At 52.9% G+C, this 13,768-nt stretch overlaps 1 protein-coding gene across 13 annotated transcripts in view; it reads left to right on the plus strand.

Moving 5' to 3' along the window:
• Window positions 1–13,768, plus strand: part of RAP1GAP2 (RAP1 GTPase activating protein 2) — a 216,363-nt gene that overhangs the window by 186,758 nt on the left and 15,837 nt on the right. For all 13 annotated transcript variants that reach the window (XM_082443470.1, XM_082443476.1, XM_082443475.1 and 10 more), the window contains 3 exons: window positions 3,485–3,556; window positions 4,072–4,158; window positions 5,516–5,650. In XM_082443470.1, coding sequence (XP_082299596.1) covers window positions 3,485–3,556; window positions 4,072–4,158; window positions 5,516–5,650 — 294 coding nt within the window. The remainder of the gene's footprint in view (window positions 1–3,484; window positions 3,557–4,071; window positions 4,159–5,515; window positions 5,651–13,768) is intronic.

Here is a 13,768-nt window from a genome sequence, read left to right on the forward strand (position 1 = left end):
ACAGCCAGTGGTGGCAGGGACGGATCCTCAGAGTAAAGCTGTGTGATGGGAGGGCTCCCAAGGCCTGCCAGGCAGTCATGTATGTCCGTGTGGCTCATCTGCTGGGCCTCTGCTGGCAGAATGAGGCCTCTCGTGGACGTCTAGTATTTGCTTTTAGTTCCTGATAGGAAATGGAGTTCAGCTAACTGCCTCTCCACTTTCCAAGAGCTTTTGTAGAGTAGGAAAATACGAAAGAGAAAAATCAGAGACCCAAGAAAGCACCACCCCACCTCCAGCGTTGATGCCAGAAGTCTTTACCAAGTCTCCCCCAGCCACCGTTTCTGGTCCAGGGAAAAGCACTGTCCTCAGAGAGGTGGTGAGAAGCAGAGCTCACAGGGAGAGCGGGGCTGTCCCTGTGATGTGGGACCTTGGGCTCCGCCTGCCAGGCAAACATCGAAGCTGGAGGGCAAGACCTGTGAGTGGGGCTGGGTCGGGGGGCAGAGGGCAGGGAGGGAGATCAGCCTTTCAAGGTGCTCCCCAAAGCTCTGTCCGTCCACGGCCCCAGCAGCACCCCAGTGATGGGCAGGCTGAGGAGGACATGGTTAGATCCCTCAGGGGGGTCCAGGTGACACGGGACCTTAGCTGACCCCTGCGGGCTTAGGGGCTATGGCAAAGGAGGGTGAGATTTCCTTGGGGCCTGGGCAGTGCCCCAGGGGGCCCCCACTGGGGAGGACAAACAACAGGGAAGAAGAGGAAGGGGGTGAAGGACAGGGGTGGGAATGTGCAGGAAAGTGTCCCAGACCGAGAGGCTCCGGAATCTGGGGTTCTGGTCCTGGCCCTGCCTCTGACTGCTGTGTGACCTTGGGCCAGTTCCTTGCCTCTCTGGGCTTCTGTTGCCTTCTGTGTGAAATGAGGAAGTTGGAGTAGGCAATCTCTGAGCTCTTTCCAGTTCTGACGTGCTGAGGAGGGGAAGGAGGGGGAGTTGAGAAAGAGGGGTGTGCGTGTGTGGATTAGAAAGTGGTTTGGGGGAACTCTAGTATTTCAGGTGTACTTTATTAGGTGCAGGTCAGCAGGGAAAATAAAAAAAAACATTGAGTGACAGTGGTTACCTCTTATTTGATCTGCGTTGGACACTGTGCTAGGCCCTTAAGAGCAGTCTTCTTGAATTCTCCCAAGCCTCTGGCCAGGCAGGCCTCCATTGGCCCTGTTTACAGGGGAGCAAATTGAGGCTGAGAGCTTAAGCTTCTTAAGGCCCGAGGCCACAGAGCCCAGAAACAGTGGAGCCAGGGTCCTGTCCAGGTCTGGCTGTGGTCTTCATCACAGAGCTGTCAGAGCAGGTGGGAACTTGGACCCACGATCTGCGGTGTGCATGAAACGTCGCATCGAATTATGTTTCAGATGTGAATTTCATCCCCATCCTGCTAGCTTGGAAGGAAATTACAGCTGAGCCATCGCTAGGACTCTCTCCCCACCCTGTCTGAGCTCATCCTACCCCGACTCCTCAAGTTCTGCAAAGGTGTCGGGAATGTTACGCGAAGCAGACCCCGGAGGCGGTTTCCTGTCCGTGTGCCCTCTTTCCCTCACTACTGGTCTGCTGCTTGAGCAGCCTTGTGGTTCTCTAAGGCTTCCAGGCCATGCTTGGACAGACGCGGGGATCTTATGAAGTCTGGAGCCCTCAGAGGCTCCCCGCCTCCCTGGTGTATTCTTATTACTTACACACCCCTGTCTCCTTCCGCTTTCCAGTTCTTGAAGAGTCTCTTCCCCAGAGTCACCTGCTGCCTCTCTCTTTCTAAGCCCTGCCCCCACCCCTGCTGGGAGGCCTTGGCTGGATTTAGAAAACAGGAAGGTGAGGTTGTGTTCAAGCAGCTTCTGCTTTCAGCTCGGCAACCCAACCGTCCCCAAGAGGAGGGAACAACAAAGGCCCAGGTGTTTCGCTGGAAAGGGGTCAGGAGAGGGAGCACGTGGGAATAGAGAATAGGCATCAGAGGAAGGATCCTGTCTCCTGCCCGTCTGGCCCGGCTGCTGCAGTGGGCTCGTGGGCGCGTCTGGTTGGGAGACTCGGTTGGATTTAAGAGCTTATCTGCAGCTACTTACCCAGTCAGCACAGACTACTCCAATGCAAGCCTGAGAAGGAGGGGGCATCGGGGTGGGAAGAGGGGAGAGCTGGGCCTGGCCTCTGGCCTCATCCTCGCCAGCAGCCTGTCAGTGGCCTTCCCCCTCCCTCTCCCCCAGTTTTGGCTCCTTGGGTGGAATTCTTGACTTGTGCCACGGGTGCACGGTGGGTGGTGGAGGGGGAACTGTTTAGCAGCTGGAACCAGCCAGAAATCACGTCAGCCAAGCACATACCATTTCCTGACTCAGGGCACTGCCGTGTGGGCCATGAGGACAGTCTTGCACTTGGGGAGAGAAAGTCATATGGACCAGCCCTCTCCCGCTCCCTTCCCCTGCAGACCCTGGCAGGGCCTTTCCTTGGCCTGGCTCCGAGCTGCCTGCTCACCCGGTCTGGCAGACTCTGCATCTGCCCTACTTCACAGGCTGGGAAGGCTGGCGGCATGCCAGGGCTGGGCTCGCGTCCTCAGCCACCGGGGAAGGGAGAGGGCAGAGTCTCCAGAGAGGCCTGCAGCCTCATGGGCTGAGAACAGGTGAAACCAGGGCACCTCCGTGCAGAGAGGGAAGAGGGAAGTGTGGGGCCTGTCCTGAGCCTGGGAGACCCTCACACAGAGCGCCTTGGTGTCCTTCCACCCCCAATTCCCAGGCTGGGCCCTGGTGCTCTGTTAGTTCCAGCCTTGCCCGGCCTGACCGACCCTTTGTGTCTGAGACCAGGGCTCCCAAACACCAGTCCATTGACCACACAGAAGCTCTCGGGTGCGTTTAATAGTTGCAGATTCCTGGCTCCACCCCAAAGCTGCTGATTCAGTAGGTTTGGGGTGGAGCCCATGCAATCGGTATTTATTTTTAAACACTTGAAGTGATTCTGACGTCTGGCCGGGTTTGGGAGTCAGTGTTGTCGGAAAGAACCCCAGAGCAGGGTCGGGGCACTCTGGATTCTCTGTTCATCTCTGGGGCTGATCTCCTGTGTGCCTTTGAGGCTCCACGGCTCTGGGCATCTGTTTCCTCATCAGGAATCCAGGGCTAATAATTCTGCCGATGCCTTCTCTGTAGGATTAGCATCCGGTCGAATGAGGTAATGAGATAGCATCTCCTGGGCTCTTGTACTACATTAGAGTTAGGGTTCCAGGCTGCTCCTCAGCCCTGTCCAGTCGTCTTGCCAAACTTGCTTCCGGCCTCCAGGAATGCAGATGAGGGTATGGGGATGGCTCCACGCCATCCAGCCCCACTTCTAGGAACAGTGACTCGGCTGTGCTAATGATGGTTCTTTATTTGTATTCTGGGAAGGGGAGGAGGGAGAAGGGGAGTAGGTCCCCTAGGACCAGGGCTCGGAACTCTCGTCATCCTCAGCTTGGGTCTCCTCCCTCCTGGCCCACACCGAGCCTCTGTGTTTCAGGTCGCAGTCACCGCACGGGAAGACGTGCCTGCCTTCGGCCCACCTCTGCCCAGCCCCCCTGTTTTCCAGAAGGTAAGAAATTCTCCTTTCTGCTCCTCTCATGTCCAAGACTCCAGGTTTCCACGCCTGAGTGGCAGTGGTTGCAGGGGGGCTGAATTGGGCTAGAGCCTTAGGAGAACCTTCAGCAGGGTTGGGGAATCTCCTCACTTGGGGTCTCTCCCCACCTCTCCTTGTGCTGCCAGCCTGGCCCAGCACAGGGCCTTTTGTCAGGGTGTTTGATACTGGGGTTGTCTTTCTGCTAAAAGAAGGGTTTTTATGCCATGCTCCAGTCCCAGGAGCCTTGGGCACAGATGGCTTCCAGTCATGGAAATGCCACTGTGGGTGTGGAGGGTTGGTTTTCCCAGCACCAGGGAAGCTGGTTTCCATGTTAGCGTCTTAGCAGGTGGGCTTAGGCTGGGCTACAACTGATGAAATGTCGGAAGGGGACCTTTCAGGGGCTCTCCCCAGACCCCCTGTTCTGCCTACCTCTTCCTGTGGCTGAAGCCCTTTGGGCAACAGCTAAGGGTGGGGTGTCTTGTCTGTTCCAGGGCCCGGAGTTCAGGGAGTTTCTCCTCACCAAGCTCACCAATGCAGAGAATGCTTGCTGCAAGTCAGACAAGTTTGCAAAGCTGGAGGTGAGAGCGCGGTTTCTGATCTTCCTCCTGCCCTCCTGGACAGCCTTTCCTGGGGGTCTATTCTTGGGGGCTGTTTAAGGTGGGGAAGCACCATCTTTGCCCCTCTAAGCCTTCAGCCTTGTGTTGATATGGAGCTCTTTCTTCTTGCGGGAACTCCATCCAAACTTTAGGTCTAGTCAACCATTCACCAATCATTTATTGAGTATCTACTGTGTGCTAGGCTCTGTTCTGTTCCCTGGGATACTGGGATACGTGAGGCACAGTTTCTGCCCTTATAGAGCTCATAGGCTGATGGGAGACAGGTATGATGCAGTGCGCTGGACTGTGATGGAGACCAGCACAGAGGCTGCTTCTGCTGATGGGGAATGGAGGGTGTGTTCAGGGAAGGCTTCTTGGAAGAGGTGGCTCTTGAGCTGCTGAGTCTGGATATCTGATGAACCTTTTGCCAGGAGGAAAGAGTGGGGAGGGTTATTCCAGGCATGAGAAACAGCATGAGCAAAGGCCGGGCAGATTCAGAGCATGACTTTGTGAGGGCGCTGCAGAGGGTTGGATGTGGCCTAAGGAGGATTCATGTGGGGCCTGGAATGGTGGGAGGCCCACCTAGGGATGCTAGTTGGGTCAGATCAACTAGAACTAGAGGTGATGAGTCCCTAATAAAGTGCAGGAGGAGGTGGGAGAGAGGATAGATTGAAGGCGAGGAGGGCAGGAAGCGTGACCAGTTAGAAGCTATTACGGGAGTCCAAAAGAGACAGTGACAGTATGCTTACACCAGGCACAGGAAATGGTCAGAATCAGGAAGACCTGATGGACGCCAGTATATAAGGGTAGGGGTAAGTGGGATTGGTGGGGTGGCTCTTGGGCCTTTGTCTTGGGCTCTTTGCTGACATGGGGACCACTGGAGATGAGTTCTGTTTGGACCTGCTGATTGGAGGTGCTGGCAAAGGCTGGGTTGTGGAAAGGGCTGGTCCTGGTCGATGTGAATGGCGCCCCCTGGAGGCTGTATACATGGCCCTGGACGCACATCTGGATGGAGAAGAGCTGCGGGCAGTTGGGTACGTGGAGGCGGCACCTGGGGCAGAGATCTGGGCTAGGAGGCATCAAGGCAGAGCCATGGGAGGGCAGGATGGCCCAGGGAAAAGAGGCAGAGGGAAGAGTGCAGAGGGCCTGGCCCGGAGCCGTAGTGTTAGCTGCAGCATTTGTGAGCGTGGATCTCAGCCTGGATATCGGTCCATACCATTGCTGGGATGCAGTTGGCCAGAAGAGCAGCCCTTGGGCCAGGTGTCGGGAGCCCCCCAGGGAGGGGGCACAGCTCTGCCGTCAGTGCCAGCTTCACAGCCCCCACCCTCTTCCCTTCCAGGACCGGACGAGGGCCGCCCTCCTGGACAACCTTCACGATGAACTCCACGCCCACACTCAGGCCATGCTGGGACTGGGCCCAGAAGAGGACAAGTTTGAGAATGGGGGCCATGGGGGATTCCTGGAGTCTTTTAAGGTACGGGCACAAGAGCGGCTGGGGATTGCTAGGGCAGGGAGGTGGGGGGGGGGCAAACAAGGGACGACAGCAGGGCAAAGTCCACGTGACCCTGAGACCAGAGCCCAAGTGCCAGCCAGAGGTGGCAGGACCAGCAGAGTCATCACAGATGTTTGCAGAGGGCAGGGGTCTCAGGAAGTGTGAGTGGTCAGAGCAGACGACAGTGTCTCTGGCATCTTCCACATCCTTTCTTTGATCTGGATCATCTCCTCATCAGACTCCTGGAGTCTGGTAAGAAGGAACAGGGGAAGAGTTAGTAGCAGGAGAGGAGCCCGTGCAAACCAAGAACATTCCTGCTTTCATCTGCCCCTTTCTGTGGTAGGGGAGCCCAGGGCAGGATGGCAGGAGCAAGGAAACAAGCCTTAGGAATCTTCAGCAGCCAGTGTGGGAGACTGCAAGGATTATTCCCAGTTGCCAGAGCAATGGAGGACCTGGCCAGGGCTGGTGGGATGGAGTTACAGGCAAGTCCTCGGGGACTTTGCAAAGGGAAGAGCTTTCTAGCCAGAGTGAGCTACTAAAATAAGTAGTGAGCTTTCTGTCCCTGGAAGTATTCAAGTAGAGCTTGGACAGACACTTAGCTGGCATGGGGTAAAAAAGGTTCATCATCACATGCTTGCCAAGTGCATGTTGGTGCACCCAGCACTTACATCCAGCATCCGATTTGAGGCTGGCTGTAATCCTGTGCAGTTGGCAGAACTTGGGTCTTGTTATTTTTCACTCACACACAAGGGGATAGGCTGAGAGAGGCTGAAGGGCTGCTCAAAACATTACACCTACAGGAGAGGTAGAACCTTGTTTCAAACCCAGATTTTCTGGTTTTTAGGTCAGTGTTCTGCTGGATTGCCCATTGCAGAATGATTTGTAAAGCTACCATTTTGGTGGCGGTATGTGTGGGGTGACGGTTAGACCTGCCTATATTAGAATCCCAGCTCTGTGCGATCCTGGGCATGGTCTTTAAAGTCTCTGAGCTACAGATTTCTTTTCTTTTTGTTTACATCTTTATTGGAGTATAATTGCTTTACAATTTTGTGTTAGTTTCTGCTGTACAACAAAGTGAATCAGCTCTATGTATGCATATATCCCCATATTTCCTCCCTCTTGAGCCTCCCTCCCACCCTCCCTATCTCACCCCGCTAGGCTGTCATAAAACATCGAGCTGATCTCCCTGTGCTATGCAGCAGTTTCCCGCTAGCCATCCATTTTACATTTGCTGGTGTATATATGTCAGTTGAGCGACAGATTTCTTATCAACAGCACAGGGGTGATCAATAGGACCTCTGTCATGGAATCAGTGGGAAAACTCCTTGAAATAATGCCTGGAAAAGTACATGTGGCCTGGAATACAAGAAATGCTCAGTAGAAGTGTTAGCTGTTATTACTGTTTTCATGGAAAGTGAAAGCTTAACATACATTATTCCATCGAAAGCCTCATGACTGCCCTCTGTGCCCTGTGAGGAAGGCTATTATTATGGGCATAATAATTTTGGTATGATAATTCGTACCCAATTTTAATAATGATGGGTGTGATTTTACATGTGAGGAAACTAAGACTCAAAGAGACGAAGCAATTTGTCCCAAGTCACCCAGCAGACATGGGAGTTGAATCTGGGTTTGCCAGATTCCAAAGCCTGTGTTCTTAACAGCTACATGACACTGCCTCCTGGTTCCCGACTCCATTAAGATTCCACCCATGCTAGCCCAGCCCGGGCAAGCCTGGGGTCCGTCCCTCGCTGCCAGGCTGGACCACAGAGAGCAGGGCAGGGCTCTGATGGCCTAGTTGGGGCCAGCTGCTGAGATTCCTCATGGGGGTGGGGGTAGGGGCTGAGCTGCTCGCCTAGGCTGGTGGGAGATTCCTGGGGCATCTGTTTCAGTTGTGATGGACAGTGGCAGCCAGGGTGAAATAGAAATTGGGAAATCAAGAAGAAAGGGGGATGAGGGATAAGAGACGAGATGAAAGGAGAGGAAAGAGGGAGCCAGGTTGGCTAGCCCAGCCGAGAGAGGGGTGAACGTGACACCTGGTCATTAGGAAAACCTTGTAGGCTCTGCTCCCCATCATAGCAAGTGTATCAAACTGTTCCCGCATCCCACAGTCAATGTAATTGATGTAAGACTTGAGCTACAGTTGACTAGCTGACCTCATGTTATATTTTGCAGACATGTAATGAAGCAAATTGCTTTCAGTTTTGCAGGTTTCTTTCTGTATTTGGGAGTTAATAATTATTTTTTTCAGATTTCAAATATTTTTATAACCTGGAAAAGCTTATAGGCTGTGGACAGTGGATAAAATGGCCCAGCAGCTACAGACAGGTTGTGAGTCTAAGGGCCATTTGTCCAGGCCCTTCCCTCCAGCAGGAGAAGCAGTTGATCTGTCCTTGACTCCACAGGGTCTGACTAAAAGGCTTTCCAATAGAGATGCTTCAAGACTTTATCATCGCTTGTCTTTGATCCTATAATCCAGGGAACTCATCTTTTCCGCCCTAAATCCTTCCATCTGTAGGCTGAAGACAGACCCGCTTCTGCATTCTGCTTCCCTGCTTATCTCCGAGGTAGCACTGCGGGGCGAGGGAGGGGATGGTCACAGTCACGCAGTCACGGTCATGGTCAGTCACACAGAGTAAGCCTTCAGAGCTCTGCCGGTTATGATCAGCTTTTTTGCAAATCCTGCTGGGTTTACTCTTTTGCCCTGTCGCTTCCGTCATTGCCCTCACGTCTCCCAAGCTGGGGGCAGGCCAGGCTTAGCAGCATGGAGCCCAGTGGCTTGAGGGATTCTGATGTTTGGGTCTTGCCTGTGGCCAGGCCTGTGGTCTGACCCAGCTCAGGAAACTGTCTCTAGTTCTGGTATTTCTTCTTGGGCCCCTAGGATGGTGCTGTGTTTCAGAATCATTGGCACTCCCTTGGAGTTCCTCACCCAGACCTCCATGGGATCCTGCTTATAGGAATGGTGCATGAAATGACTCCAGGAAGAAAAGTTGCATGTTTCATCTCGTTCCTGTCAAATTTTCATCTCACAGGTTCAGGGAAACATAACTAAGAATTCCCAGGACTAAATGTGATCTCAGCCATCTCTGCCCTTGCCTCTGTGACTGTTCTTCCCCCACTATCCAGGGCAGTGACCCTCTGTCTCTGTCCCAAGGAGCAGACCCATCACTGCCCTGGGCTGTGCTGCCTGGCACGTCACACTACTTAGATTAGCTCTTCACATCTTACTTCAGTCCCACTGGCTCTAATTTAAGCTTTTCTCTCATGAGAAACAGAACCATTGGTTTATGGACATCTACACCTGCTTCTGAAACTGAGGTGCTTGGAGATATTCTCAGGAATCTGCCAGTTCTACGAACACTTTAAAATTTAGCATTTTTACTTTAGATGATAATCTAAATATATGTATATTTAGATTAAATATATATTTGCCATTAAACTCAATTAAAAGACATTTCTATGGAATAAGTAGGTTTATTGCAAATGCAGTCCATGGGACCACTGCTGTTGGAGGTCCGTGGACATATTTTTGGAGTCTTGCAAGAAGTGTTTTCTTTATAAAGGAGTGTACATTACTCACCTTTGAAAAATACTGATCTCTAGACAGTTGTTCTCAAATGTCATTCTCAGGCACTGCCAGCTGTTCATGGTGTTTTTATTGGTCCATAATGAAATGAGTGATGCTACTTGATGTATCCACATGCTTTGTACCTAAAACAAATGTGAGCCATGTTTTAAGAAACACTGAGCTGGCCCTGTCCTCTGCTGACCTCATCATGCAGAAAGGGGATGGAGGACCAGGGAGGGGAAGGTCACCCAGTGTCATTGGAACTGGGACCACAGCAAACAGGGAGTTGTCAGGTGACTTTCTCCCAGTGTCTGAGGGACTGTGATAGTTGATGCACTGGTCTGATCTGACCCCTAGTGGCAGGAAAGGAGCACCAGGCTGCAGAAGTCCCTGCAGGCAGGGCAGCCCTGTAGCTCATGGATTGGAGCTCTGGTCTTTCGGGGTGGAGATGCAGAGGGATAGTTCCTTCTCCCGTTGGGCTGCTAGAGGGACAGAAGACCCTGTTCTGGACCTAGGACTTCCTGATTAGGAGCCATCTCAGCAGGACAGCAATTAGCATCTTTCTCTCCAAGGGCCCCTGCCTCGGTTGCTTGCCTGGTACCGATAGGCATGTCCCCTTCCGTGCTCATCCCTGTGCACTGAGTTTGTTACATTGAAACACTCATGAAACCCATTTAAGCAAGCGAGGTTTGTGGTTGACCCAGAGGAGACGTGCTCCCTCGATGATACCAACTGGTGTTCATCCCCCCTGGTTGAGATGAGGTGACATAGCAGGTACCGAGAAAGTGACTCCCTCTCTCTTTTCTGACTCCCCCCAAGGAGAACTCTTTCGAAGGTAAGCCGGGAGGTGAGCTGAGGGCAGGGAAACCCTGGTGACTGGGGATGGTGATTGGCTGGGAGGAGAGCGGACTGTGAGGACAGGTAGGGACAGCTGTGTGAAATGTGGAATAGACAAGTCTAAGACTCCAGGGGCCAGAAATGGTAAGACTTCAGGTCAGCGCACGGAAGACCTTTCCAAAGGTCAGGCTGTCCGCTGCTGGAACAGGCGGCCTTGAAAGCAGTGAGCAGCCTGCCCCTGGGAAGATGCAAGCAGAGGAGTGGTGCACCATGGCCTGGATGTACAGGGGCTGAGTGGGAGTGGGTCCAGATGGTCCCTGCAGAGCTGATGCCCCTGCAAAGGCTTCACATGCGTTTTCCCTCCTGCCTCCCTCTTCCCTGCCCTCCGTTCTTGTCTTCACCCTTTACCTGATCTTCTGCCCAGCTTGAAAAGGCTAGTACTTCCCGCTCTATATCACATTGAAACGTGGAATACTTGTCACTGGGTGATTTTGTCCAAATCAAGCATTATTTTAGGGTTTTGAGGTAGCCATAGTCTCTCTCTCCTTTGGTCCCTAAGGGTGGGGGAGGAGGGCTGACCCTGAGCAAGCAGGTAACACACCAGGTGTCCCGTCATGTGGACACACCCTGTCTTATGTCATCCTCATGTTTACAGACAAGGGGACTGTCTCCAAGAGGTTCGCATACTGTGCTGGGAAGAACCAGCATTCAAACCCCTTCCTGTTTGCTTTGAGCAGCAGATGGCTCCCCTGCACATCCCTGGAATTCCATGTCAGCCCATTATCTCCTCCAACTTACCTTGTTGACTCAGACAGCAGCACCAAGGGCATTCAAGAAGATTCTTCACAGACTGTTGGAGATGTCTGGGGGGAGAGGTGCTGAAGCTGCATGGTTTCTAATCACCCTTAGTCCGTCAACCAGTTGAATCATATGTTCAATAGGAACCACTTTTGGGGATCCTGGGACCCTTCTATCTGGGGCCCAGGTTCTGATTTGGGTCCTGGCTCCATCTCTTACCTGAGGTGTGACCTGGGTAATCTTTTACCTTTAGGGACCTTTTATTTTATTTATTTATATTTGGCTGCATTGGGTCTTCGTTGCTGCGCGCGGGCTCTCTCTAGTTGCGGCGAGCGGGGGCTACTCTTCGTTGCGGTGCGCGGGCTTCTCATTGTGGTGGCTTCTCTTGTTGAGGAGCAGGGTTCTAGGCACATGGGCTTCAGTAATTGAGGCACGTGGGCTCAGTAGTTGTGCCTTGTGGGCCCTAGAGCACAGGCTCAGTAGTTGTGGCACACGGACTTAGTTGCTCCGTGGCATGTGGGATCTTCCCAGACCAGGGCTCGAACCCATGTCCCCCGTACTGGCAGGCGGATTCTTAACCACTGCGCCACCAGGGAAGTGCCGGGACCTTTTCTATCAGTGCCATCCTCTCTGCATCTCAGAGTGGCAGGATTCAATAAGATCATGTATGTGGAGCTCAGTAGACCAGATACCATCACACAGGGCTTATGACCCATGTCAAATCTTCTCTGGAAAGAGACATCGAGGAACAGATCAGAATATAAATGATCAATTGACATGTCATTGTTGATGACTGTAGTGGTGGCGGCACATGAGGGCACCAACGGAATGAAATGATGCTGAGATTTATGGAGCACTTGACTCATTTAAGGAAACTTGATGTTTATCCAGGGACCCCTCAGAGTGGTACTCCACCTCTCCTGCCCTCAGTTCTCCAAAGGGTTCGTGACTTAATGATCTTTGCGGGATGAAATGAATAGAATGTGCTGGCTGTTTTAACCATGTTGCAGGAAACTGTTGCTAGGTGACTCTGTTCTGTGGTCTAGAAAGGGAGAGAGATGAGGTCCCTTAAGGGGTGTCTTTGGCTCAGACGGGAGAGCCTAGGTGACATCATCAGGAATACAAGGCTGGTAGGCTCCATGCTTATTTGCAAACGGTCCTCGTTTCTGAATCAGCTTCCCTCGTCAGGACAGAAAGGCAGGCAGGTTGTGGTCCTTGGCTGGGTCAGAGCTTAGAGAATTCCTGACCTTGGGGAGAGACCCCAGGGATATCTGCTATTTGGTTTGGGAACAACATTCGTGCTAATTTCTTGGGGCCACCTTGCCATAGACCAAGCTCTTCTCTCGATACTTCAAGGGAGAGAAGGAGGTTAGTTCTTCCACACAAGACCATCTGGAGGTTGGCACGTGGAGCGTGTAAGCTGACACGTGTGTGCGAGTGCGGGAATGAACCCAGTGAGGATGAGAGCAGCGTCCTTCTGCGGCAGTTTTCTGGAGCTGAGCTTCTGCTGGCTCACACAATAAGGAAAATCCATTAGTTCCCTTAAAGCAGGGCCCAAGGTGGCTCACGGTCACCCAGGCTCCTTCCCCTTTCCCCTCTGCCATCCCCTGCTCATCAGCTTTACCTATCAGGCTTGACCCCTCACAGCCCCAAGGTGACTGCTATGGTTTCAGGAGCAGACATGTCACATCTCTTTTGGGAACATTGAGGAAACCTTTCCACAAAGCCCCCAGCAGATGTCCCTTCATGTTCCACTGGCAAGAGCATGGGTGACGTGACTACCTTAGGTGGATCATGATGTACTCCTTTGTCTCATGGAGGAAGAGGGGGACATTGGATCAACAGTGGCTCTGCCAGCAAGGGATGTGGGGGGAGGGGCATGGCAGCTGTATGTGAGCAACTAGCGATATCCTCATCCGTGTGTCTTTGCACATGGACCTGCGGCCCTGGGGCCTTGGGTGACTAATGAATGCAGAGGGCGCACCCGCGGGCCCTGGGTCTTTAGCATTGCCCTACTTGCAGGAACGTGTCTTCTTGTTCCCCCAGCTGACTTGTATGTTCCTTGGAGGTTGGGGCTGTGTCTTCCACTTCTTTGACTCCCTTCCCGTTATTCTCCCAGTTCCTGGCACAGTGCCGGGCACACGAGAAGCACGCAACAAATGCTTATGATTAACAATAAGAATAGCCACATTTATGGGGTACTTACGATGTGCCGGGCCCTCTGCTAAGAGCTCTATATGGAAGCTCACCACAGCCTCACAGTGTAGATTTCCTCCATCCCATTTCACAAGCAAGTCTCAGAAAAGATGAGGAACCTACCAGGGGCACCAGCTAATGGGTGATGGAGCAGAGACCCCAGATATAAATTCTGGCAGTTGGACCCTGGCACTCCATGCTTGTGACTGATAAGCTGCATTGCCACCTGGCCGTATTATTGAGTGACCGAATGAGTGATTAAAGGGAAGTGATGGGAGGGTTTAGGGGTTACTGGAGAGAAACTTCCCTTCCTAGACTCTCAGGTCATCTTTGAAGGCCTCCAGAACCACAGAGCGTCGTCCACATGCTAGGTAGGATCCTGTGGGACTCCCCTTGTCAGGAAATCCTCCCTTGGGTCGATCTGAGAACTGCCACTGCCCCTGGGTCCAGTTCCAGACCAACATAGGCCTGCAGGTCCCTCCCTGCTGATGGCTCAGCAATCTTGATTTTAGCTCTTCTCATCCTTGCATGCTCTGTGACAAGCCCCTGACCGTCCTGGTTGTCCCCTCCTGGACACTTCACTGTTTGCCCACGTACCCTTTGCTCTTCGGTGGCCCTAAGTGGGCCTGAGCAGTTCTGTGCTGCCAGAGACCCCACACCTCTGCCTGGCCTGAGTGTGCATCTCCTCCATTAGCAGCTGT

Source organism: Balaenoptera physalus (genome assembly GCF_965194825.1).
Source record: "Balaenoptera physalus genome assembly, chromosome: 20".
NCBI classification, from domain to species: domain Eukaryota; kingdom Metazoa; phylum Chordata; class Mammalia; order Artiodactyla; family Balaenopteridae; genus Balaenoptera; species Balaenoptera physalus.